The following is a 26245-nucleotide window of genomic DNA, read 5'->3' as shown; positions in this document are numbered from 1 at the left end:
TTTCAGGGTTCGGGAAGACAGACCCACCCTCCTGCACTGCAGATACTAGGTCTTCAGAGTCCATGCAAAGATCCCTTTAGGTAACATCCACGATCCTCATCGCTGATCTATTGATCTCTATCTTTCAACAACTTACTACCATCGTCAGCGTCTTTGTGTAGATGAGTTTATTTTATTTTTCCCGAGTTGTGTATAAACCTATATTTTAGCTCTAGTTTGAAAGCAGATTTTGTCAACGCTTGTAAGTAACCAATCGAAATGTGAACTTATGCATTGTGGTGCATTCACACTACAGCTGCTCGTTTCTTTTTATGGCAACTTCATAAAAAAAAAAACAGTAGAGAGCAGCCCGCCAAATATTATTGAGTGAACCAAATCCCTATGCTTAACTGGCATTGCCGTGTGTTATTTAGCACAGTGCTTCTTAAACAGGTGAATGGTTCACCCCAGGGTGAATAAAATTTTTGCAAGGGTGAACCAACCAAAAGGGGTGAATAAGGGTGAACCGTCAGAAATGGATGATAGCTTGCGAGCAGGGCGGATATTCCGGGTGTTCAACCTGTTTAGTCGACAGGTGAGAATTTCCAAAAACAAAATCAATTCGAAGTTTTTCATTTAAGTAAATCGTCTACTGAACTGTTGTTTTATGGTGTGTTTTTTTTTTTTCTTAGTGCAAACCAACTTCACTATTACAATGAGTGTATAGGCCTAAGTACAAAAATTTGGTGACTGTGTTTTGTGCTTTTGTAGCTTTATATCTCTTGACTCGAGAAATTGTAGATTTGTAATCGTAAAACTTAGCTTGAGTTGATCTTAACAATAATCGAAACAACCTAAGTCATTTTGTGCTGTTACAGAAGAGATAGTTATATCTAGGGCAACCAAAAGCCCATAAAGTCAAATTGTTTCTGCCTTGTTCAAAGTTTATAAAACGCCCATTAACTAAATTTCGGGCTGACACGAAGATAGGTTTCAAAATTACTAAGTAAAAAAAAGGTCGTGTTTCATGGTTAGGTCAAACTTTCCTTTTAACGTAGCTTTCTTCTCTCTACTGATCTTTTATTAAAGCTACACAGATACTGATTTTTTGTTGCAATTTCTTTTGCTATTCTGGCATGATAATCCATTTTTGACTGGGGGGCAGGATTATAAAAAAAGGGCACTTTTGTTGCTGAAAGGCCAATTGTTATTAAAGTTTTAAGATAACCTAAATATAGCGATAATGCTCATCCATCATCTCATCATCAAGTAATGATACAAGTGTCTGGTATACAAAGAACAATGGCAAGGAAGGGCATCATGCTATGTTATAATGATGTAGACTAACCTACTGTGATACAGAATTTTGTGTCGTGACTCGTGAATATTATTTTGAGGCAGAAATGAAAGATTATACTGCAATTATTAATTAGGCTAAAAGCGAAAAGCTGAAATTATTATATCGTATTGCAAAATGTACAGTAGCTTACATGACCTTAAAAGGGCACCATTGTCCCTCCTGCCTCCCATCCATAAAAAAATTGAGGGCAGGGGGTGCATCCGCCCTGCCCCCCGCTTCCGGCGCCCATGGACAGAAGGCAGGAACTTAAAAGGCGATAATGTGAAACATTACTTGATGTTGAAGTATAATACTGCAGAACCCTCCCAGTAATTTCGCGATATTTAAAGACACTCCGTATTTATCTTTAGCATACAATTTAGGTAGAGAGGTAACTCTTTTAAACCATAAACATACATAACTCAGCAACAACACTACATTTAACATTATAAAAACAAAAAACAAAAAGCCAACGTTTTCGACTAGTCATGCAGCCCTTTTCAAGCCTATAAGAAAATACATATTAAAAGAAATGCTAAAGAATCATATAGTATCACAGCAAAAAATATGGTCAAATCTAAAGATTTGAGAAACTGCCTCGCTCACACAAAATGGTAACTAAAAATTACACAGCACAACGGGTCAAGTATTTGAGAAGTAAAAAATTAATTAATTGTTCAGAAAAGGAATCAGGCAGAATTGCGCAAAATTGACAGAAGCACAACACGAGATAGTGGCACAAACAAAGCAAATGCGTCTTGTGCTTCTCGCATTTGCTTTGTTTGTGCCACTATCTCGTGTTGTGCTTCTGTCAATTTTGCGCAATTCTGCCTGATTCCTCAAATACTTGACCCGTTGTGCTGTGTAATTTTCAGTTATCCTTTTGTGTGAGCGAGGCAGTTTCTCAAATGTTTAGATTTGACCATATTTGTTGCTGTGATACTATATGATTCTTTAGCATTTCTTTTAATATGTATTTTCTTATAGGCTTGAAAAGGGCTGTATGACTAGCCGAAAACGTTGGCTTTTTGTTTTTTGTTTTTATAATGTTAAATGTAGTGTTGTTGCTGCGTTATGTATGTTTATGGTTATCTTTAGCAATTTTTCAAGTTACTTTCAGTATCTACCTGTTCGTTAGCTGTGGTGTCGTTGAGTCTTCCACAATTTTCTTTCATTTCAGTACAAAAAGAAGATATCCTTACTTAACGGTTTGATTTCTAATATGCTTTGTATTTCACATTTGGGTTGCAAACGCAGAAAGCTGTTGGTCAAAATTAGGTCAAAATTTGTAAATTATTATATCAAAATTTCAAGTTTTTAGGTCAAAAATATGGTTGCCCTAGTTATATTATATCATGACTCATGAGACAAGGGTGAATGAAATCTGGAGATAGATGCTAGGGGTGAACAAATCTAAAAAAGTTTAAGAAGCACTGACAAGTAGTATCTTCTGTGTGAACAGCGAACACAAACAATCAAGCTTAACAAGTTGCTATCGAGCACATCATTTGGTTAGTCATTCAACTAATGATACATGTAATAGCATTTGCACCAATACAATAACTACCCGACAATTTTTTACAATACCCGCCTAAGGTATATTTTTGACTGGAAAAGTTACTATTTAATTTTTTTTGAATTTTGATTGAAGCATATAGTTAAGAAATGCCAATCTGGTGCAGCATCATTGTTTTAGTGTCTGGTCGGATGCTAGAAATCGGTTTTGTGAGAATATAAAAAGCCTCGAGATGACAACTGTTGTAAACTACATTCGGCCATCATGCAAACCATGAATAGTATCTTGCAGAATTACCAACATTTGAAGTGAGGCAAGAACACGAAAATATAGCTCTTGTACAGGCTCGTATTCATAAATTGAAACTAAAATAGCTGCCAAGAGCCACAACAACATCTTTACAAGGGCTTCCGTGTGTGTTGCTTTCCTGCGTTGCCACACGGTCAACTGCCATCGTGGAGCGCGCATTAAGTGGGACTTGTGTGTGAGCAGTACCCGGTCAGCAAAGCCTGCCATTTTCACATCTTTTCAATGTCTAATTAAATGAAAACGATGTAAAAACGGCAACTTTACTGGTTGGATGGGTTGTTTGGTTTTTCTTTGTCCAGTCCCTATTCACAAATATTGTCCCACTTTTTTTGACGCATAAAAATAAACCATTTCTGTGGAACTTAAAATCCATTCAAAATTTTCTAGTTCTATCATAACTTATTTGGCCTTTTTTCATTGTCTCAGTTGATTCTAAGCATTGCCTGTGAGAGAGAGATGTTCTAATTTTCTTTTACGCGGCACGTGTCTTAAGAATTGAAGTTTTTTTTTATCTTTTTTGGTAGATTTTTTGTTTGATTAACTTGCTTTAAAACACTGGTTGGTTTTTCTGGCAGTCCAGGAAATCCTCTGCATATTTTGGAATGTCCGCATTTCAAACCCGTTTGTTCTTTTAATCATTCTTTTGTTGTTTGTCCAGGTTTCTCAACTATATTTAAAAATTAGATAATGTAACACTTACTCTGTATCTAGTTGAAAAATATACTTACTTTTTGCACAATATTGATTTCATTTGCTGGAAAGCGGCTTTTGCCTGAGCAATACGTATATTGAACTATAGTTTCGGGAGAGAGTTTGCTTTTTTATACCAAAGACAGGCAAGACACAATCAACCCTGTGGTATTGTTGTGTCTTGCCTGTCTTTGGTATATTGAACTCCTTATCATCTTATGCGTCTCAATTCATTGTTGTTCCGAGATATCGAAAAGTTTTTGCCTGTTTTATAGTTATTCAATTCATTTTATTTTGACAAATTGTAATTTTACTTTTCCATTCAGCCTATATTACCTAAAACTAGCAGGTTGAAAAAACAAATACATTCCTATACCCAGCAGACAGTGCGATATCGCGTTATATCTGACACGGGTGTCACCTGAACAAATGTCGGCTGCATAGTGCATAGCCGAGTGGTGAGAACCCTGGAACGGCAATCGAAAGGGCGCCGGTTGACACCGCTCAAGAGCATGCGGCTGTGTCTGTGGCAGGACACAGGCATGCCTGAAGGTGGACACGAAGAATGGCTTCCTTGCCTTCCCGTCCACTTAATCTAAATCTTCAACCACCGGGTGTAAGCCTGGATACGACAAACAGACAAACCAGAACAAAGTTACCATTGTTTATTTATGTGCTATAGCCATCTCTCCATCTTCATCTCCAACATATCAGCAGCAGCGAGTCAGTCAGTCAGAACGAATCTGAACGATGTGTGACTTACTATATCGAAGACTTATATAGTTATACTATATCGAAGACTGCGGGTGTTGCTTGGCAAGCATAATATGTTCTAATGGCTGCAATGTTATTTGAGGTGTCGTGATGTCACTTCGTCACGGCAATCGTTTATAATTGAGCCATTGATTTCATCTGGTGCACAAGTCTTTGCTGCTTTCCTATTGGTAAATCAGTGCTTGTTGCATATTGACTCAGCATTTACCTGTAGGTGGTGAATTAATGCAGTGGTTCCCAACCTTTTTTGGTACATTTCTCCTTTGCTGATTTTGAAAATGTTTCTTCCTCCCCTGTATCAATTAAGCTTAACAAAACACACTGATTTAATAACGAAACATCATTTATTTTAACTCAATCAGTCAATGAGAAACTTGTGTTTGTTTATCATCCGAGAGTTGCTGAATGCGTGGCATCTTCAACATCGAGTCTATTTCTTTGTTTGGTCTTGATTTGTAGCAGAGTAGAAAATCCTGCCTCACACAGGTATGTAGTGTAGACATATAAGGAATAAGAATGCGCAGAGCTTTTTCGGTAGTTTTCAGATAGGAATCTTTTATTTCAATCCAAAACTGTGTGAGAAGTTTTTCATGATAAGCTTGCCTTGCTGAAGAATCATTAACCAGCTCCAAAAATTAGTCTTGGCATTCATCTGAAAGCTTTTCAACGGAAAATGTAAAAGGATTTCTAACAAAGTCACGTTCATCATTCGTAATTTCTGGAAAATTTCTCTCAAATTTGCTTTCAAGTGTTGACAAATGTTTCAAAATACCACTTTCGATTTGCACTGGCAGTTTATTCTCTCTGTTATCAAGAAGCATATCTAATTTCTCAAACATTGAATAATTCTGCATTCGGATTTTTCGTTTCCAATTTGACAATTTTGATGTGAAAGCTTTCAATGCATCAACAAATTTAATGATGTTGGTATTCCTGCCTTGCATAAGATTGAGTTTATTAAGTTGTTCAAAAATGTCACATAAGTAAGCCAGAGAGAGCATCCATTCTTCATCATCCAGCCAGGAACAATACTCTGTCTTGTTTTTGAGTTCACAAAATGCTTTAACTTCTTCTCTAAGTTCAAAGAATCTTCGAGTTACGTTTCCTTTGGAAAGCCATCGAGTTTGAGTATGGTAGAGAAGCACCAAGTGGTCTGAATCCATGTCGATACACAGCCTTTTAAAAACACGCGAGTTTAAAGCTCCGGCTTTAATGAAATTAACAATTTATATCATCTGTTCTAAAGCTGTTTGAATTGAATCAGGTAAAGTTTTGCAAGCTAGGGCTTGCCTATGCAGCATACAATGAACACTTTTGCTTGTTAGAGCGAGCTGCTTCACAAGAGCTTGAAAACCTGAATGACATCCCAACATTGCGGGTGCTCCATCTGCACAACAGCCAGCAAGATTATTCCATTCCAAGTGCTCAGATTCAAACAAAGTTGAAACCTTTTCAAAAATGTCTGCTGCTTTTGTATTCGTTTCTAGAGAGCTGCAGAAAAGAAACTCTTCCTTAAATGCATCATTGTAAACATATTTTACAAATACCATCAATTGTGCACACGATGAGACGTCTGTGGATTCATCCAGTTGGATTGCAAAAAGACCAAAGGGAGCATCTTTGATTTGCTGCACTATCTGACTTTTGATGTCATCAGACACATCTTTTATTCGTCTTTGAATTGTGTTATTTCACTTATTTGAGAGAGGGGAACTGCAGCTAATTTTTTTTTCTGCATCTTTCACAAGACCTTTACCAGCCATTTTCAAAACACAAGGCTTGATTAATGCTTCGCCAATAGTGTGTGGTTTTTTTTGCTTTGCTATTTCTAACGCGACCTCATACGATGCTTCAACAATTTTGCTGCTTCTTCTACAAAACTCGCTCGAAGCATCCAGTCTCATCATTTTTAGAGCTTTATTCTTCTGCTCAAAGTAGTTTTTATCTTTATCTTTGCTCTGAGGATGCACACTTTGCAAATGTTGCTTGAGCTTCGCTGGTCTCATTATGTCATTACTGAGTATTTTATTACAAAGTACGCACTGTGGCCTCTCCATACCACCGACAATCACTGATGTAAAACCATACTGCATATAAGATTCATCATATTTACGTTTTTTATTGCTTATGTCGCTAAAACAAATTTGGCTAAAATTTGCAACTAGAATTTGCTCTCATGCTGCAAAAGTCACTCGATTGCGAAATCTTCCTTATAACTACAGTGACTGGCGCCAAATGCTTATGTAATAATGAAGTTAAATACACGACTTAAAATTATTTGCATCACAACTAAGTCCCAGTTACGTAACAATGAATTTTGCATTGCCACTTGCCAGTAATTTGTATCACTACTAACATTGACTAGCGACCTAATATTGCATTTGAAATAAACTGCGAAAAAATAATTTACCAAGCAGCCGCAACTCGCAGTTTAAAAACCACTGGCCTTCACAAAATAGAACTTGTAAAATTCCTCCCTGGAAATTGTAAAATTCCTCCCTGGGGAGGAATTCCTCCCCGGTTGGGAACCACTGAATTAATGTAAAAAGCACTGATCTGCTTGGTACCTTGGTTAGCACTTTATTCACATGCTACTGCAAGTTCGTTAGCAAACAAGTTTCTCGGCAGTCGAGTGTAGCAAGAATTGACAGCGATAAACACGTGTTTCGCCCAGGGATATCTATAACTACGGGATTGGAAACTCTATCCAGTGCTATACATCAGTAGGGTCATCACATTACTAGGACTACAGAAAGATTAACAAAATACAATACCCACTAAAAGATATACACAATTCGATTTTACAATAATAGTACAAAATGTACACTCACGTTAAAACTTAATTAATGCATAAAAGTACATTTACGCTGCTAGAAAAAAACGATAAATCCAAAAAATGAATGAATGCAATGAGTCCAAAAACCGCCTACTGTTGTTCTTAAGCATTTTAATTCTGCAAATCGGATCAGAAGTAAATGAGGAGTGTTCAACAATCAGTGAAATGTGCTGTTGTATCATCAACTTGTTCACAGACCAATCCAGTACGAAACCAATACGTTTACAATGTTATCAGAACTAAAACCAATAGTCATTCTGGAAATTTTTTTAAGGAGCAAACAAAATACAACAGGACTGCACTAATGGAATACAAACAAATAAACAAACCAGGCAAGCGTAGTCCTTACAATTTACAGCAGGTGAATTGATTGTTACACTTTTGGTTGTTCGTTTAGCCTACCACTTGCTGCCCTTTGAGCTCAATTTATGTGATTATTTATCACAGCAGCGCACAAAGAAAAGTGACCCTACTGGTGTATAAAATGGTTTTCAGTTCCACAGAGTTTCCAATTCCGTAGTTATAGATATCCCTGGTTTCGCCCATGAGGCTGGGCTCATCAGTATCGCACCACTAATTCATGCCACATAGTTCTCAATCGCTGCTTTTGTCAGTCAATTGAATCCTTACCTTTGTTTTACAATGTCAGTCATCGATTTCATGGAGTGTCGAAAACGTTAGACATAAAATTTGTTTTTATGTATTTTTTTCTGTTGATTTGATGTTCATAACTGGTGGTTTAGGCCTACTGTTTGTCTACATCTACAATATTGAGCAGTGTTGCAATTGCTGTCACTTAGTGTAATGACTGAGTATAGGCTATTGCTGTTGTTTGTGTTGTTGTTTCATCGTTGATGGCAGCAGTTACTTCTATTTATTTGTATACATTATTACATACATGTTTACATTTATAGGAACAATCTCTTCAAACCATATCTATGCAACCACAGCTTTTGTTTGAGCAACACAGTTCTTTTTTGAATTGTCATAATCCTCTCTAACACAATGTGGCGATACTTGATGGAGACGGGAAGCAGCTGACTCGATGACTGTTATATAGTCATTCTCTGCTTCCTCTAATTGTGAAATTCAATGTTTTATGCTGCTACGTAATGCACTTGTCCTTGTACCATTCACGCAACAAACAAAATAGAAGTTTTCTCTTAGAAGTCTCGACTGGAGCAATGCGACGTAGCACACGGTTGTATGACGACAATGCTGCTTTGTTACAATAACAAACGGCCAGAGGAAGTTGGTGTACGTGTACATGCTTGCTGACCAGTTTACAAATATCCTCATTATTTGCATTGATTCAACTCATATCTACGTTGAATCTATGTCATAGTTTCTCATCCGCCTACTGCTGAAATGCTTTATGATTCAAGAATGCTTCATCTTGGTCGTTTTTTCACGATTCTAATGCTGCCAGATGTTTAAATTTTGTAAAAGTTGCATAGTTTCCCGCACTTTATAGCCTATATTTGGAAATTTGAACTGATTTTCGTGCTTAAAAGAAGTTGCATATGTAAAAGTTTCCAGCTGTTGTATTTTGATTTGATGCAAAAATTTGAATTTCCTTGAAACTGCGGTTTTAACCTTTTTTCTTGTTACGTTTTGTTTGTTCCTTCCGGAAGATAAATGCCAAGAATCTCACCTGTGCCAGTTTCTTATGTTTTATATATTTGCTGCTGATGAGAGTGTTCTCCTTCGTTACTTAGCTTTGTCTAATGCGATCGTTAGTGTTCAACTAATATTTCCATCCTTACGTTCAAACGATATTTGAAACTCATTGAATATAATCAACTCTTTGTCATCCTCTTCAGCTGGAACTTGGCTACCTCCGAGCGAACCACACGAATGCCATCCTCTCCCTGAGGAACAAGATCAACTCGAACGTGGAGCTGATCAAGAGAGCCTATCAGGAGCTCCTTGACAAACTGACGGAGTTTAAGAAGCTTCTCCTCACTTTTGAGAGGAAGGTCGACATCCTGCGAAAGGACCACAGGTAGAGATGTGGTGATGGCATGTACGGCAGCATGGTCGATGCTTCAAATGTGTTGTTTTGTTGAAACCTAATTGCTGATCATTTGGTTTTGAATCCACCCAGCGGTGAAACATTACAGCAAGAGTACATATGTTCTCCACCTGCTGATTGAGCTCTGCATTAAATCCACCCCCTTGTTCTATCTTCATTTTATCACAACGCTGCGAATTTATTCTGTTTGTTGGTGAGCTATAACGTGGTGTCACGGTCGACAAAGCCGTACTATGTTTGTGGTGCGCTATACGATTGTGCACTTTCAAAGAATGTTTTATGTAGTCTACTCTAGGTTTGTGGTCATGTTTTCGAAACTACCGGTACTCCAATAAAATAATTTGGTTGAGGTGTGAACACTGCAGTCTCGCTGGCAGTACTACAAAGAACCCAGCCTATAAATATATAACTGGTGTATAACTATAAAAAATAACCTAGATCCTATTGTGGAGTGGTTGCTTTGAAACATTATAACGATTTAACTACAAACTTTTCTTTTTCAACATCTAAACTCCACAAACATATACCCTACTTTGGTGACGTCATAACTTATTGAACTAAAACAAGTCTTGAATTACACAAACTTGTTGAAAGATTATAAAAATATTCTAATTTTTATATATTTCTAGTTTGTTTAAGTCAAGCATGGAGAAGCATGCCGGTAATATAACATTCCTGAAAGAAGTCTCAAACAATCAGTTCGTAGAGAATTTCTTGTTCCTCCTCCAAAAGGGATCGAGTGGTGCTCCTAAGGATCAGCAGGTAAGATCCACCCATCTTGCTGGTGCACTACGATGACATGACTGCCTTGCTGTCGTTCATTGCATCAATGTTTGAGACTAATAGTCCTGGCATGGTGTCATGCAGTACATGTCTGCACTGGGCGCAAACAACTGCGTTGCACTCTTTCCACTTCTTTTGAAGATGTCAGTTTCACACTAGCTCGCTTACTTTTTCTATTTCATTGCACCTGTTGTGACTGTTTTAAAATTAAAATTCTGTTTACATTCTTTTTCAATCAACCTTTTCTTCAAAGTCAGTCCATGCGAACATGCAAATAACGTCATATTCCATATATGTTTTTTATTTCATAATATATGCTTATTATATTCCTTATGCTTTTATGTTATTATATTATATTCCTTATATTTGATATGCTTTTTATTTGGCTACGCAGCCTCATGGATTTCCGGAGAATCGTCGGTACCAGTTCCTCTCTCTATTCTTCCTGGAGTGGCTCGGGAAGCGAGGGTTCGTGCAGGAAGGTGCTCTCCAAAAGATGCAGGAGCAGGTCATGAAGAACTCTTCCCAGATTGAGAAGAACTTCAAGGAAGAGCTGGATAAAAGCATCATAGTAAGTCGATTTGTGCTCTTGTACAACATCGCGGCTAAACGATTAATGATTTTTTTTCTGTTTTCGTTAAACTTCGCCAACTGAGCGTGGAATTTGTTGAAGCTGTTCAACACATTGAGAGTGAAAGACTAATATCGACACATTATCACGTGTTTTTCGACAGTCGAGTGTAGCAACGTGTTTCGCCCATGAGGCTGGGCTCACCAGTATCACACCACTGATTAATACCACATAGTTCTCAACCGCTGCTTCTTCGTCAGTCAATTGAATCCTTACCTTTCTTACCGTTCTGTAATATGAGCAGATCTGTAACTTCAGGCTCAAATTGTCCCGATCACAACCTCACTGCTCTTTTCCACAACAGGCATTGAAGAAAGCTGCCAAGGCGAAGGCCCAACCGGCCATCACTTTGAGCAACGTTGTTTCCCAGACCCGGCACTCGTCCAAGATATCAGAGGCTTTGGTGAAGGCTTGGATCCAAAACGCTCTTAACTTATACAGGTTGGATGCTAGCGATGGCGGCTACTAGGGTTGTTTGGTATCGGTGTAGAGAAGTATCTTTGCAAGTAACTTGATGATGGTTGCTTCATGAGACTTGGCCGATCGCATAGAGGCGTTGCTTGAGCTGTGTGCTTCTGGACAGAGCGTGATGTGATGGGACATCAACTGTTGATTCATTATTGCTTTCTATGACCTAACCATCTACAAAGTAGTAACACTCACCAGCAGTAATCACCGATAAGCCGAGATGGCTTGGTTGTTTTATGGTTATCTTTTTATTTCTCAATTTCTATTAATCTTAAAAACTTGTAATTACACTATATCAACAACAACAGAACCTTAACACTTTAAAGTCAATCCTGGAGATCCTGTTTTTATGACATTTGGTAGATGACCTTCCACTTTAAGATCCAATATTTCTCGAGATTTGTTGGTGTTGTTGTTCCTATAGTTTGGTCCTTACACGATTCGTTTTGTTTCATCATAATTTGTTGCTCAATTCACCTTCTCTACCCCAGCGCCGACCGCATCGGTGTACCGGACTTTGCGTTGGAAAGTACCGGCGCTTCCATCGTCAACACCAGATGTTCGGAGTCGTTCGAGCGCAGAACAGCGTTAGTGAGCATACTGGGCATACCGATATACTACAACATCAACACCCCCCGGTCTGTGATCCAGCCAAGCGTCATGCCTGGGGAATGCTGGGCGTTCAAGGTTAGTTCTTGTTTCTTTTAGAAAGTTTTGATAGTTCTGCACGCTTGGAATATTTCAAATTATGAAACTTTCAGTCATTGACAGCAGAACTGTGTCACTGTTTTTTGCCTTCTTTTCGTATCTTCACCAGGCTTTCTGGATTTAGAACTGAACTTATTCAGTTCATTCGAAGTGTTAATAAATTGCCTCTGAGGACCAACAGTCTATCTTGTGTTGAATGTGCGACCTATAGAACAACTACATTGCCTGCTCAACCTTCTTTGATACTCCATTGTTTATGCAACGACCCATTAGACGTGATTGATTGGTACAAGCGTATGTCGATTAAACCCTGCACCATCATGCTTACTTTACTTTAATGTGCAGTGGAGGTTAATAAACTGTTTCTCCGCAGGGTTCACAAGGATTCGTAGTGATCAGCTTGTCGTTCAAGATATTACCTACCGCCTTCACCCTGGAGCATATACCGAAGGCGCTGGCTCTGTACAACAACATATCCAGTGCTCCGAAAGACTTCTCTGTGTACGGTCTCAGCACCGCCAACGATGAGGCTGGGATGCTGCTTGGGACGTTCAGGTAACGCCCATTTTGTTTTGTACCTGGGTGCACTTTCAAACTGTTTCAAAACAAGTTTTATATAAAGTCATTTTATGGCATTTTGAGACCATATGAAATTTCATGATCTGAATTTGTTGTGTGTCTGATGGAACTACACAAACTTGTTTCTTGTTAAAGGCTGTCAGACACACAACAGTCTTGATTCCCTGTCAACTTGGGTCTTTGTTATAATTTACTTGACAAAACTACAATTGCGGGCCTCGATATAATTTGTCGATGCCAGAGTTGCCAAGGAATCCTGAGCTGAAGCGCTCCAAGCAAACCGAAATTATTTCTTACCTTATATTTCAATTCTTTTTGAGTACTTTCGTGTTATTGCGTTAAATGCGTTAACATTAAACAACTATATGATGTAAGCACTACCAGCTTCATCATCGCTGTGCTGGTAGGCCTACAACAGCAAAGTTATTGAGTTAGAATGTAACCCTGTTTGAAACTAGCAACCTCGTATCCAAGCTCATATTTCGTGGTGAAAGTTTAGATAGGAAGAAAAGAAAGCATCTTGGTCGTCTCCATGTTAAGTCTTTTGCTTAGACCTCGCGGTGTGCTGATTGTGACATCAAACAAAAGTTGTCATCCGTAATTGGCAATAATATGCTGTGTTGAGTCCAGAATGGCCGTTGCAATGCAATGTATGGACGACGTTCAGCTTCACCATTCCCTGACGTATCAAAACCCATTACTTCAATGATCAGACCGCCTCTGAATCGGTAGGCATTGGTTCGATACCCTGTCGGGTCTTACCTAAGACTTTTTCAAAATGATACTGAATCTGATTCCTGCTTCGAACTGAGCAATGGAGTGGATTCGGGTAGTAATGTACTCAGTTGCGCCTCTATACGACCGCATTGACCCTGTCTGCTTTGTAAAGCGCTGAGGAGCAGCGTATTCCGCGATGGACACAGTATAAAAACAAGCATTCTTATTATCAGACGTTAAACCAACGTAATAACACCGATTTGTAAACCTGACTCGTCACAATGTCTTCACGTAGATATGATGAGAACAAGAACCCGATTCAGTATTATGAGATCGATGACACATACAAGGTGGAGGATGCCTTTGGTTTCATCGAACTCCGTGTGACAAGCAACTGGGGACATCCGCGCTTCACCTGCATCTACAGATTCCGTGTTCATGGCCAAAAAGCCGGCTGAGAATTTTCCGATTAGTTTTCACAAACAATTGCTTTGTTGCTCACCGCACGTTCTGAACGTAAAAAATAGCGCAATTTGAAAAAACTGCCAATCGTAAAACAAACCCAAGCGACGTGTTGTAACCACTTTTGCTTTCCTTGTAGCCCTCTTACAAAGTTGTACCACGCAAGGTTGTGCCGTGTAACTGCGGCAAAGCTATATGGTCACCACCGGCTTGGTGACTTAATTTCTCGTCTAGACACCTGTTGAATTTTGTGAACAATCCACGCAGTAGAAACAATAATAGGCTGTTATGGTTGAAGCGAACGCATCGGGCACTGAGCATCTTTCAGAAGTTATTCTTTTTTTTTTGGTTCGATTAATTTGTTAGTTTCTTCAAACATTGGATTCACAAGACAACAACACGACGCTCGACTCCAAGTCAAACCAGAGACACTTATCCGCTGAACTAATAAGGCGGCTTTATTCTGTTAATATCGGTAACCGGGCATGCGTCAATGATTCAAAGCCTCTACAAGAGTAGTTCTCAAAGTGCGACAACTTACCAGTCATAGCAACATGATGGACGAAGTTAAAACCTTCTCAGAGATGGTTTGAGCAATAGATGAATCTGAATCTACTATCGCTTAAGTGCTAGATGAAGTCGGCTGTTCATAGGTTCTAAGTGTTAAAAAGCTGCAGTTTCGCTTGAGGGATAAGCGCTTGAGTAACGTATTTTATGGACTGCTCCCCATTCAGCGGCATCTAGTGGATGGAATAATTCACAGACAACAGCTGCAATCAAAAACTTCACTCTGTCAATCAAAAGCTTTTCATCTGTGAAGCAATGTACCACACGTCAAACGAAACTTTTATTGCTCGAACATTCACCACAGAGTCGCACCAAGCAGGAATCCGGCGGTAAAACTCAGTCTGACGAGAACGTTTCTATTAACGAGGTTTCGAATCTAAAAATAAATGACTAAAGTTATTTTTCATCAAAATGAAAAGCAATTCAAAGCCAGAATGGCAAAACCATGACGTGTTGAGACGTGGCGATCGCCTGATACAGGTTAACTTATTGATGAAAAAAGTAAACACTAGGCAACCACACTAAATTGAAAATTCAAGTTCTTTAAATTTAATAAACTTGCATTTGCCAAGTTTAATGTGATACGCTTATACTTTTTTGATTATTTTATCACACTACCCAATACGCATCCTTTTGGATCATTGATGAAGTCAAAAGAAGATTTTAATGAAAAGTTTAGTGACGAAATTTTACTTTAGAAGCTTATCGAAGTCTTGATTATTTAAAAGTACGAATTTTGTTTCAACATTTAAATAGTAGACAAATTGTTGGTGCAAAAAAAACTGATAAACTAGCCCAGCCTACATAAGAGAATAGCAATATTATGTAGGCTAGCTTACGAAGTACCGTAATAGCCTAGGTTACTGTAGTATATAAAGCTATTCTCAGAACGAAAGTAAATCATCTTTAAATTGGAAATCACAAAGTATGGGCTGAATGGCTTAAACTTATTCTAAAGTTTTCCTATTTCAACAAAAACGCGTGGAGTCGTTCCACTTCCACTCATGGAGAAAGCAAGGTTGCTTACGAACTTCGCGAGTAGTAGCCTCTGTTGCACATCCTCAAGTGTAGAAAAGTGCAATCTGATTAAGACCCGAGTTGTAGAAGTAGGCCAATTACGTCACATTTTGTAGAAATCGAGTTTTACTAAAATATAACCTATAGGCTATTGTAGCTTATGATGGTCGATGCCTGTCCGGCGGCGAAATTTTTTTTCCCACAAACTTTTTGTTACTTCGCATAGAGTTTGTATTTATACCGTGTGAATGCAAACAGTTTTCGTTGGCATGTTTGGTTCAGTGGATTCGTCTTGTCTTACATTCGTGAGGACATCGGTTCGACGCCCATCAAAGTATTTTTTTTTACATTAATTTTTGCGGTGCACAAAAGCTTTTCAAAAAAAGTAAGGTTGGGTTAATGGGTTAGGGTTAATTAATAGGGTTAGTTTTTAATCAATTCGGAAAATCTTACTTTCAGACTAGTGACCAGAATCAATTTTTTTTCTCAACTTTTTTAAACTTGACTAGACTAAGTGTGTCTCCAGACTACGTTTTTTTTCAAGTTCAATGTTTAGATTTGGACTTGGAGAGCGAAAATCGGTAAAAACAGTTACGCGCGCCGCGCGGTAACCAATAATGGCTACATTTACAGAAATATGCAAATGAGACAAAAAGTTCGTGGGAAAAAAATTCGCGTCCCTTCGCAAGATTTGCTTTTAAAAAATATACTAGGCTACATTTCACTGGAGCACACGCTGATATTTGCACAGAAATAAAAGATAAATAGCGTTAAAAGAACTGGCTTTATCTCAAAATTCGTATTTTGGGCTTATAAGTTCTTCAACTCAGGTCTTTAATTAGATTAGATCCGGAGGTGTTTGTGAGCTCACTGAGTCCCGGTTAGATGATTAGACTACGTACTTCTTTAACTACAGTTCCAACTGTAGTTTGGCCATCGCTTGGAATGTCTTGTAGCAAACTCGTTAACGTAAACCTCCTGTCCATTTTCTTCATAGCATAAGATAGGTCCTTGGTTGGCCGAGTGATCTGCAAGAGAACAAGGCCCGCTCCTATCTTCCAAGTCGCTGCTTTGCTGTATTTCTTTGAGACGAACGACGTGAGCCTGAAAAGTAATGAACAACTGGGTTATTACATGATTAAACACGGAATGACCTCACTACACTCTTTCTGTCTACTCGCTCTGATGGCTCAGCCGGATAAATACGACTCAGTAAATAAAGAAAAGGCAAAGTCGAGCAAGGCTGGCTCAACTCTTTTGGGTGTTGAGTTTTAGCAATTCTTTTCAATTTCTTCCTTCTCTCGTATTAGTTTATTGCAATTGATTTTTAGTCACTTTAGTTTGTCACTCACCCACCACATAAAATTCCCAATGTAACTCTGATTAGCGGCGATTCCAATGAAAATGTGGACGAAGTTCGGAAAAATTTGTTAAACATATTTTCATCTGAGCGACTGGCAAAGTCCATTTCCGAGTAATCGTGTATGTCATAGTCACTTTCGCAAACGCTCCCACCTAAACAGAAATGTTAAACCATGGCGATCTATATACACAAGCCTTCACAACGTGCGAGCTGGAGACCTGACTGAAGGCAGATATAATTTTGGCTTTGAAATCTAAGCTAAATTTACTTTATATCTATTTGAAATGATAGTTTTGAGAATCCAAATAGCAAAAGTGTGATCATTAAATCTCAAATCACTGCAAAACTCCTAATTTTGCATTAAACAAAATGACAAATCTTTCTCTATTATCAGTGCTGCCAGGCGCTTTTTGGATTTCCAGCACGTGCAAAAATCTAGTCCGTTATCTGAATGGTAACTATAGCTCAAAAGTTCCTCAAAATCAAACAACATGTACACAAAGACTATATTCATTAATTTATACTCAAACTGTCAACCAATACGAGCGATTTTGGCTACTAACAGATCGGCCTTCAGTCAAATTTGAAGCTGCACGTTGTCATGTTCTGCGTAAAAAGGTCGCCGTGTTAAAACTGCGTTAGCAGACTGTGCAGAAAAGAAATAAAAGGTTATAAGTTACTAGCGATTAGCCTGCAAGTTCAATCGCCTTGAACATTGGGAGTTTATCTAAAAAAAGTGCTGATTTTTTTTCAGGGTTTAGACTTTACATCAATTTATTCATTTGTCAAAAACAAAAATAATACAAACATGGAATAACGCTTTAATTATTCATAAAAATGAAAAAAAAATCTGGTAATCTTGTTTGGCAAAAGAGTAAAATACAAAAAAGGTTAAAAACCACTAAACAAAAAGCAGCCAGTCGACTTTCCCCAAAAACCCCAACACGCCTGTCAACTTCTCTTTGGCACCTATGTTGAAACTGTTAAAAGTTTATGCATCCAGAAGAAGCACCGTGTAACGGCCTAACAAAAAGTTTCTGCTAACACAGTTTGAAATTGAGTGAACTTCGTCACGAAAATTGCGTAAAGTTCAGAAGACAAATTAATTGAAGAGTATTAGTTTGAATATTGAAGAGATGGACTGTTTATAACGGAATCAATGCATGCACGCGCAATCTGAAATTTTTGACCAAAGGTTTGTTGTAGCAAAGTTCTTGCCTTTGTGGTCTGACATACATTGAAAGTATTTTACTAAAGCGCGAGCAGAGCCTTTAGTGTATTATAGCAAGTGGAAAAGTTTACGTTTTGGTTCTGCAATGAACGCATCAAAGGCGCAGAGCCTCTGAGAGAAATTTTCACTAAGGGTACGAAGAGTCATTCTGGACCCATCTCTCACTCCGGGCCCCCTTTGTTACGGGCAAAACGCGTGATGTTTGCTTAGTTTGCGTGATGTTTGCACACCATATAACATTTCACTGCAGGATTGGACATATATCATGTGATCTGTCCCTCGCCAATTTGTGTATCCTGTATTGAATGCGCGTGTCAGTTGGTCAGTTGTTGACACTAGCGTACGCAGGGGGGGCATTGGGCCATGCCCCCCCCCCCCTTAAAAATGTTTTAGTAGTTAACGACGTAGATTAAGGCATTTAATATGTTTTGGATTGCACTTTCAAAGCAATTAACAATGTTGTTTTATAGACTAAGCCAATACGAAATACATGGCCCAATCCACCTACCCCACCCCAGGTATTCAAAGACTATTATAGTGAGAAAGAAATGGATAAAGTCTAAACTAAAACCATACTGGGATGTCATGAAGACGTATGGGATATCAATGGTCAGTGGCGTAGCCAAAGGGAGGTTTGGGGGTTACAACCCCCCTTTGGCACGCATGTGACGTCACGATATTGAGAATGATGCTTTCAGTCTCTTTATGCTTAGGAATGATGCTTTCAGTCTAAAAAAACTAGCCTAATTTTAAACAAAACTGCATTAAAGGAGCGAGTTTTACCAATACCAAATATTCAAACATCTCAGCCAGGAATTAGCAACAAGAAAACATAGAGACTTAGCTTTATATTCGAAAAATGCCGAAGAAAACATGATCTTATCCTTTTGCTATGCCACCTGACAGCACCATTTTACAGGAATATTCATACTCACATTTTTGTTGAAAATGCTCTCAGAATGCACCAAATTCAAAGTAATTTTTCAAAAATTTCTGGGGGCCCCCTCCAGACTCCCCGCCGCTGGGTGTCTTTTTAGGCGAGAACGCCGTCGGGCTTCGCCCGCCGGTCCTCAAAACCCCTCCCTTTCAAAATTCCTGACTACGCTACTGTCAATGCCCCCCACCCCCCCTTGAGAAAATCCTGCGTACGCCACTGGTTGTTGATGATGCTGTTGAGAGGTGTCGCTTGTACAGCTTTAATGTAAAATTTTTAAATTCATTTATATATTTTTCTTAGATGTAGCCTATAATTATTCCTGATGAGAATACTAGGCTATGTGGTGTCGAAAACGTTGAATTTAGTAGTTTTTCCTTGTTTTTTTTTGTTGTGTTTAATAAAAAAATGGTAAATCCGATAACTTTACTGAGTGTTATATGTATCTGGTACAACATGTCAAACTCTCTACCAAGGCTCTAACATAACATCTTGTTAAAACATAATAAATTTAATTATCTGACCAATAATCTTTCTTCATTAACTTTTGCATTCACCACATGCCTAGCGGAGTTGAACGAAGTCCCTTTTTTTTCACTCCGGCTCCGAAAGTATTCACTCCGTCTCCTGCTCCGAAATTCATTTTGAAGTGAATTAAGCCTGAAACTACCTTTTTCTAACAGTTTTTTATAAACACAAAAAAGCCCAAAAATACACGTTTTTTTTAAAACCTAGCGGGTTGGGCTTTAAAAAAAACGGGTTTTTCTTAACCCTGTTTTTGCTACGCTATGCCCCCCCCGGACAGGAAAATAACCAACTTTTATGATTTAGTTTAGGGTGTTTTTAACAAAATATTTTTGCACGTAAAGCATTAAATCATCACTTTATTGGGCCCCTAATTTGCGCGCAATGCATTCAATTTGTTTTGTTTTTTTGCTTTTTTTCTGCATTACGCCCCCCCTCCCCCTTCTCTCCCGGGACTAAAGAATAACAACTTTTATGCTTGAATTTAGTTGTTTAGGATGATTTTAACCAAATAGTTTTTCGCGTAAACTATAAAATCACAATTTCGAGCCACCCAAAAATCACAGTCCTGGGCCCTCAAGGGTACGCTGTACCCTCCGTACCCCCCTTTCATAGGCCTTGCAAAGGCGTCAACAAAACTTTCCTGTTCCGCAGAATTCGAGCAAACATTGGAGATTCTACGGATAACATTGGGGATGGGTTTGATAATTAGTTTAATTCAAGGAATTTGGTTTGAACTAACTGGTAAAATATTGTCACTTGTTTGATTTAGAAAAAAATGTCTGAGAATACAACCTAGTCTTACTTAGTTTGTGGTTTGTAAGCGATTGATTTTCTATTACTTGCGAAGTCGTAATTTTCTTTGAAACAGCAGTAGATTTACAAGCGTCTTTAGTGTCAAATGAGATAACACAGAAGACACAGCGTTATTGTCATCATTAACCAATGCATTTGATTGAAGTTTATCATTACGCTTATCACCAAGGTCGTTGGGAGGATATTTTGGGCCCAGTACCAAGAAGATACTCGGGCCCAACACCATGACCTCTCCAAAAAAACGCATTATATTCAAAGAATACGAAGTGGTTTACGAAATTCTTAGGCCCCTTGAAAAGACCCCGGGTCCGTAAAATCGTCCCGGGCTCGAGTTCAAAAGTTCCCCTGGACCCTGTCATCCCCCCTCCTGGAAAAAAGTCCCCATCTCCCTATTAACGCTACTGCTTATCAATAATTATTGTTTTTAGTGTTTCTAGAGTTGTCACCACCATTTTCTTCATCCGATAGTTGAACGATTGTTTCTCGGAGTTCTGCTTTTAATTTCGCTTCCTGGAGTTGTTGCAGAAATTTTCTTTCTTGCTCTTCACGAATTTGGGTTTGTTCTACAACCATTCTTTCAAATTCTGCCCTTACTTTCGCTTGTTCCTCTTCCAGTTGAGAGATTTTCTTTTGTGACTCCAATCTAGCTAGTATTACCGCCTTCCTAATTTTAGCGTTAACTGTTGAAGACTGACTTCTACTTGATACTTTGCTGGCGCTGTCGCTGGGGTGCAGGCTGCCATTTAGCTTTTTTGTTTGTGATCTTGTTGTCACTTTTGATGTTGAACTCTTTGGTGTTGAGTGTGTTAGAATTGATGATTCTGCTTCCTCACTATTTCGCTTATTTGTCGCATTCATCTTGTTTGTAGAATTTGGTAGCGTTTCCTGGCATTCAACTTCACGCACTGTCATCAACCATTTCTTGATTGAAGAGTTTTCTGAAATTGAATGTTACGTTAGCTTTGTTTGATTTGATTGCGACTTTACATGAATGAATTCTCGTGTTAACCTTTGCTAAGTTATGTAGCCTAATAGATTGAGTTTCGCTTTTAGCAGCATGATTGTTATGAGGTTCACAAGTGTAGATACAAACAACCTGTTTTAACCTGATGCTGCAGCCTGCAAGTTTGCTGTGGTAGTACACAGCGGTTTGCACTAGCTTTCGGAACACAGCCTCCTAGTCATGTGATATGACGAATGATCGTAGCATCAGGCTAAAACAGGTCTTTTGTATATACATTTGTGAAGTTTGCTAAGTTAGACTGTCTGATTAGCTTTACTCTGAGTAGATTGTTTCGACAACACGGAGCGCAATTTTTGACTTTTTGTATGTGTCTTTGATATGCATTATTGTGCCTTTCAGACAAACTCACTTGCACGGTTATTTTTGAGGTTTCGATTTCTAACTGTCTTCAAAATCAGCAATTTTAAAATGAATCAAGTCGACCCACTAGTTACGAATTATTTTTTCTAGCTGGGCAATGAGTGCAAGTGAGCGCAAAATATTGTCAAACAGATTGCGAAATAAAGCAACACAAGCTTACTAAAAACTAACGTAAAAAAATTACAACAACTTGTTATCAGAGTTAGTAGATCAATTACATAATTTTCAGTTTACTAACATTGCGATTATAATTAAACTACACCATCAAACTTTTCGATTGCATTACAGTACAATTACATTGTTCTAAAATTTTCAAATAACAATTACTTCCGAATGGAATTATTACACATTTCAATTGGAAAAATTATGTGTTTCAATATTTATGTTTATCGAGGATTTTTTACAGTTTAATGTCATCAAAGACAAGTCGAATTGCATTTGACAAAAGTTAGGTTGCAATGTAGAAGTCCCTTTTGAATCCCAACTACAGCTGCTCAACAAAAGTAGCTTAGGCTATCATCCGTACAACTTACCAGATGAAATTGTAATTTAGACAAACATTTTCGAAATTACAATTACAAAAAGTTTCAATTACAATTATAATTAGAGAAATAAAACAAATTAACTTCAGCGGGTTTAACATGATGTATTACATACACACAGAGGTGGGCAGTAGCGCGTTACTTTTGTAGCTCCGCTAGTAGCGGCGCTGCTTTTTTGGTAAAAGTAGCGGTAGCGGCGCTACTTTTTAGTTGGAGTAGCGGCTGCAGTAGCGGCGTTATTTTTTTCCAAAGTAGCGGTAGCGGGAGATGCGCGACTTTTTTTCAGTCGCACTCCCGCTACCCGCTACTTTTTAATTCTTTTAAAAGTTCTTTTTAAAAATGCTGCACTACGTTTCCACGGATGATGCTGATGCACTGCGAGAAAAAGTCAATACAGATGTAATTCGATTGTTGCAGGAGACATCAAGCCAGGTTGATACCGAGAAGTGTGACACCAACACCAGTCACGACTTCGAGGATGAATTTTCTTGTGTGTTGGCGCCATCCCGTGAAACGTCGGTGCAGAAGGAATCAGCAATTGTGGACGCCTCTTTTTCGGACAGGAGCAAGTCCTTGAGTTTTCGAATACCTAGTTAAAACATCTGTTCATTAAACACAACACCCCCATTCCTTCCAGTGCTGCGGTGGAGAGACTTTTCTTTGTTGGAAAAGATGTGCTTAAGCCAAAGCCGGCAGGCGGCAGGACTGAGTGACTCTCATTTTGAAATCCTCGTGTTTTTGAAAGATGCGTAACAATAAATTTCCCTTAGAATGTGTTTTCTATAAAGACGTTAAAATGACAGCGTAAACGAATGATAACATTCGTTTTCAAGGTCATTTTTGCGTCACTAGGGACTTGAAGAGTTTTTCTTAGTGTCATTTTAGACAAAAGTAGCGGAAGAAGTAGCGGTAGCGCGCGCTATTTTGGTCCAAGTAGCGGTAGCGGTTAGCGCGCTACTTTAAAAGTAGCGGGTGCCCACCTCTGCATACACAAATATAACATAATTAAAAATAAACTCAAACGTTTTCGACACGTACGTGTGTCCTTATCAGGTATTGCATATCTGCAATATAAATAAAATGAACATTGTAAGGTACGGTAAATTTGACTTTGCACTATAACTGTAACTGTATAGCCTACTAACGACACTCCAGACTGAAAAGCACAAACTGAACGAGTGACACAGGAATGATTACAAGTAAATTATACGGTGGAAACAGATCACATGAGGTGTAAACTACAGGCATTTGACAAACAATTACAACACACACAAGAGGAACGATGAGCCACAGGCGAATAACTGCCGGTTAAGAGACGGATTATTACGTTTGATTCTTAAGACTTCCATGATCTTAGTCTGAAATTCAGATCTGCCTTGAGAGATGATTTTAAATTGGTTGATCGAGACATTGTCAGTGCACGTTTCATAAGAAACGATGTGCTCTTTAATTGCACTTTTGGTTGTTAAGTTTGGGTTTAAGTGCTCCCCGGCCCTTGTCAACAAATGTCTGGTTGACATACCAATGTATGTCTGGTTTGCGTCACGCAAACAACTAAATTTATACACAACATTCGAAGAAAGAGCAAAGGGTGTAGGCGACTTCAGTTGAAAATATTGGTGCACTTTAAACGGTTTATATACAGAATGAATGTCACATGAAAATTTCTTTTTTATAAGTTTAGCTAGGTTTTTGGCAAATCTTGTTGAATCTTTTCCTAAAAGGGTGTAGCCTACTAATAAAATAACTAAAATCTACTTCTTCAGGCGTGTCTTTTGGTTCATCAGCCATGAAGGTGTTTAAAACTTTATTGAAAAGTGGGAAGGATATCCATTTAAATAAAACATGTTTTACAATTTCTTGATTTCTTTCTGAAACAACTGATTATCAGAACACACCAAACGAGCACGAGACAACAGACACAAAATTAAACCAGATTTCCATTTGTAAGGGCATAGAGCGTTATATTATAATTTAAAAGCAAGCTAGTGTTGGTAGGTTTTTGCCAAATCCAGGTGTCAAAAGAATTGTGTTTAATTTCGATTTCAACATCAAGAAAAGCGATAGTATCATTAGATATTTCAAGTGTATAACTTATAGCCTATAATTAATTATAATTTATAATTATAATTTACTTGTAGTCATTCCTGTGTCACTCGTTCAGTTTGTGCTTTTCAGTCTGGAGTGTCGTTAGTATACAGTTACAGTGCAAAGTCAAATTTACCTTACAATTTTCATTTTATTTATATTGCAGATATGTAATTCCTGATGAGGACACACCTACGTGTCGAAAACGTTTGAGTTTATTTTTAATTATGTTATATTTGTGTATGTAATACTAATACATCATGTTAAACCCGCTGAAGTTACTTTGTTTTATTTCTCTATGGTTCAACAAAGCAAACTCTCTACCAAAGCTTTATCAATTATAATTACAATTACATGAAAACGTGTAATTAATTACATTCGATTGAAATGGAAACACAGTATATCCAACTTTACTTGTCATTAATCAAAAAATAAAGAGCTCAAAATGTAGTTACTAACTTATGTTTAGCAAACGTTTCAAAAACAAAACTGTTTTCATCTTCAGTGCTAATGAAAGCATTCCCTGGTGCCGCTAAGCTTTAAGTTAAACTGCTACTTACGTTACAGGCTACGTAACGTAAGCTGGTCCAAGTGAGGCTGAAATTTGGAAAAACACATGACATAGCCTACTGTCGAACACAAAAGAGCATGACAAACTATTTGTTGCTGTTGCAGAAAAATCGCTCAATGAAGACAGAGAGCTTAAATAAAGAGATATGGCAGTAACTGTCTACCATCTTCCATACATCTAACCCAGAGGTCACCAAACTACGGCCCGCGGGCCGGAACCGGCCCGCGAACTGATTTCATCTGGCCCGCCACATGCTGTGGAAATAACAGCTGCACTACAACTGTTAAGGAAAAAAGTTACCAAACTTTTGTAAAGGACTGACGTTGCTTTTGAGATACCATCACCTTGCACCTTTATCATTATGCCACCACAAATGGGGACAGCCTAGGCCAAATTTGGAAAGATGTTTTTTTTTTCAAGAGCACGATGCCCTGTAGTGTATCACAGCAGGGGAAATCTTTTCCAGCAACCTTTCGATTTTTATCACAACTGTGCTATTCCACCGCTGACTTTGTTATTTATTGTGCTCACTTCAAGTCAATGGAGATTCTAAATAGTTGTATATCTTTTCGCAATTTGCATCAGGCCCGCAGCTGTTAATCTCGCAGCAATCCGGCCCTCAGAGAAAAAAGTTAGGTGACCCCTGATCTAACCTATAGTGCTTTTGGTTAACCTATCGTCTAATTCTTACGCACCACACTTCAAATTGATTCTAGGTTAAATCCTGAAATTGGATAATAGTTAACTTCTGCTTACCCAGGAAGTTTAAGTTTTAGTAAAAACCAACTGTTTAGTGGGACAAGTTTATAATGCACCCCTGTATGTTATAGCCTAATCTTTTTTTGTACTTGAGCACCTCAAGGTAGACCGGAATACGCATGAAGAGCATTGATCTAGCCTACCTGATTCGTCTTCCATGTTATTATTGAATTTGAAAGAAAAAGTCATAAAATGTGGCGAAGTTCCTGATGTGATCCTTTTTCAACATTTTGTCTTCATTGCTCTCACTTGTTCTGAATATCTTTTTCTTTACTTTTGTTTTTTTACACACTGTTGTTTTTTGTTTTGAAAAACATCGAATTAGTCATTGGTCAAAATATTTGCAACAACAAACAACAGATAAACATAACAATTATGTAAATGAATATCTATGCACTAATCCGTTCGTCCTTAATATTTTTAGTAGACGGTTAAAGGTTTTAAAAACGTCTGTGACGTCACAAAAGATCTGTGCTTTGTTGCAGAGGTGTAGTCTGCAGCAGAGACGTTCACAAAATCAGGATCCAAATCCTGCAGGATCATTGAAAACTTGCAGGATCAGGACAGGACTCAAAAGTTTTTGCAGCAGATCAAAGGTTGAAAACAGAAAATAAAATTATTC

General features: G+C 38.2%; 3 protein-coding genes across 4 annotated transcripts; 1 reads left to right on the top strand and 2 right to left on the bottom strand.

Annotated features, from left to right (window-relative positions):
- Positions 1–5242: 5242 nt before the first annotated feature.
- On the bottom strand, positions 5243–5770 carry LOC145785907 (zinc finger BED domain-containing protein 5-like). The gene has a single exon (XM_082597604.1). The coding sequence runs from the start codon at positions 5768–5770 to the stop codon at positions 5243–5245; it is 528 nt and encodes a 175-aa protein (XP_082453730.1).
- A 3342-nt stretch (positions 5771–9112) lies between these two features.
- LOC145785906 (SUN domain-containing protein 3-like) lies at positions 9113–13822 on the top strand. Its single transcript, XM_082597603.1, has 8 exons — positions 9113–9178; positions 9267–9448; positions 10108–10240; positions 10656–10832; positions 11197–11333; positions 11852–12047; positions 12442–12623; positions 13660–13822. The coding sequence occupies exons 1-8, from the start codon at positions 9113–9115 to the stop codon at positions 13820–13822; spliced, it is 1236 nt and encodes a 411-aa protein (XP_082453729.1).
- Positions 13823–14651: 829 nt separating this feature from the next.
- On the bottom strand, positions 14652–26028 carry LOC145785681 (uncharacterized). 2 transcript variants are annotated; one of them, XM_082597370.1, is made up of 5 exons: positions 25767–26028; positions 20726–21217; positions 16763–16925; positions 16313–16514; positions 14652–14769 (listed from the first exon to the last, which is right to left on the bottom strand). In XM_082597370.1, exons 1-5 carry the CDS (start codon positions 25810–25812, stop codon positions 14689–14691), a joined length of 984 nt encoding a protein of 327 aa, XP_082453496.1. In that variant the 5' UTR covers positions 25813–26028; the 3' UTR covers positions 14652–14688. The 2 variants fall into 2 exon arrangements, with proteins under 2 accessions (XP_082453496.1, XP_082453497.1); XM_082597371.1 differs by having other exon boundaries at positions 20729–21217.
- Positions 26029–26245: the final 217 nt, after the last annotated feature.

Source organism: Aplidium turbinatum, chromosome 16 (genome assembly GCF_918807975.1).
Source record: "Aplidium turbinatum chromosome 16, kaAplTurb1.1, whole genome shotgun sequence".
Lineage (NCBI taxonomy): Eukaryota > Metazoa > Chordata > Ascidiacea > Aplousobranchia > Polyclinidae > Aplidium > Aplidium turbinatum.
This window is presented reverse-complemented; position numbering and strand designations above follow the sequence as displayed.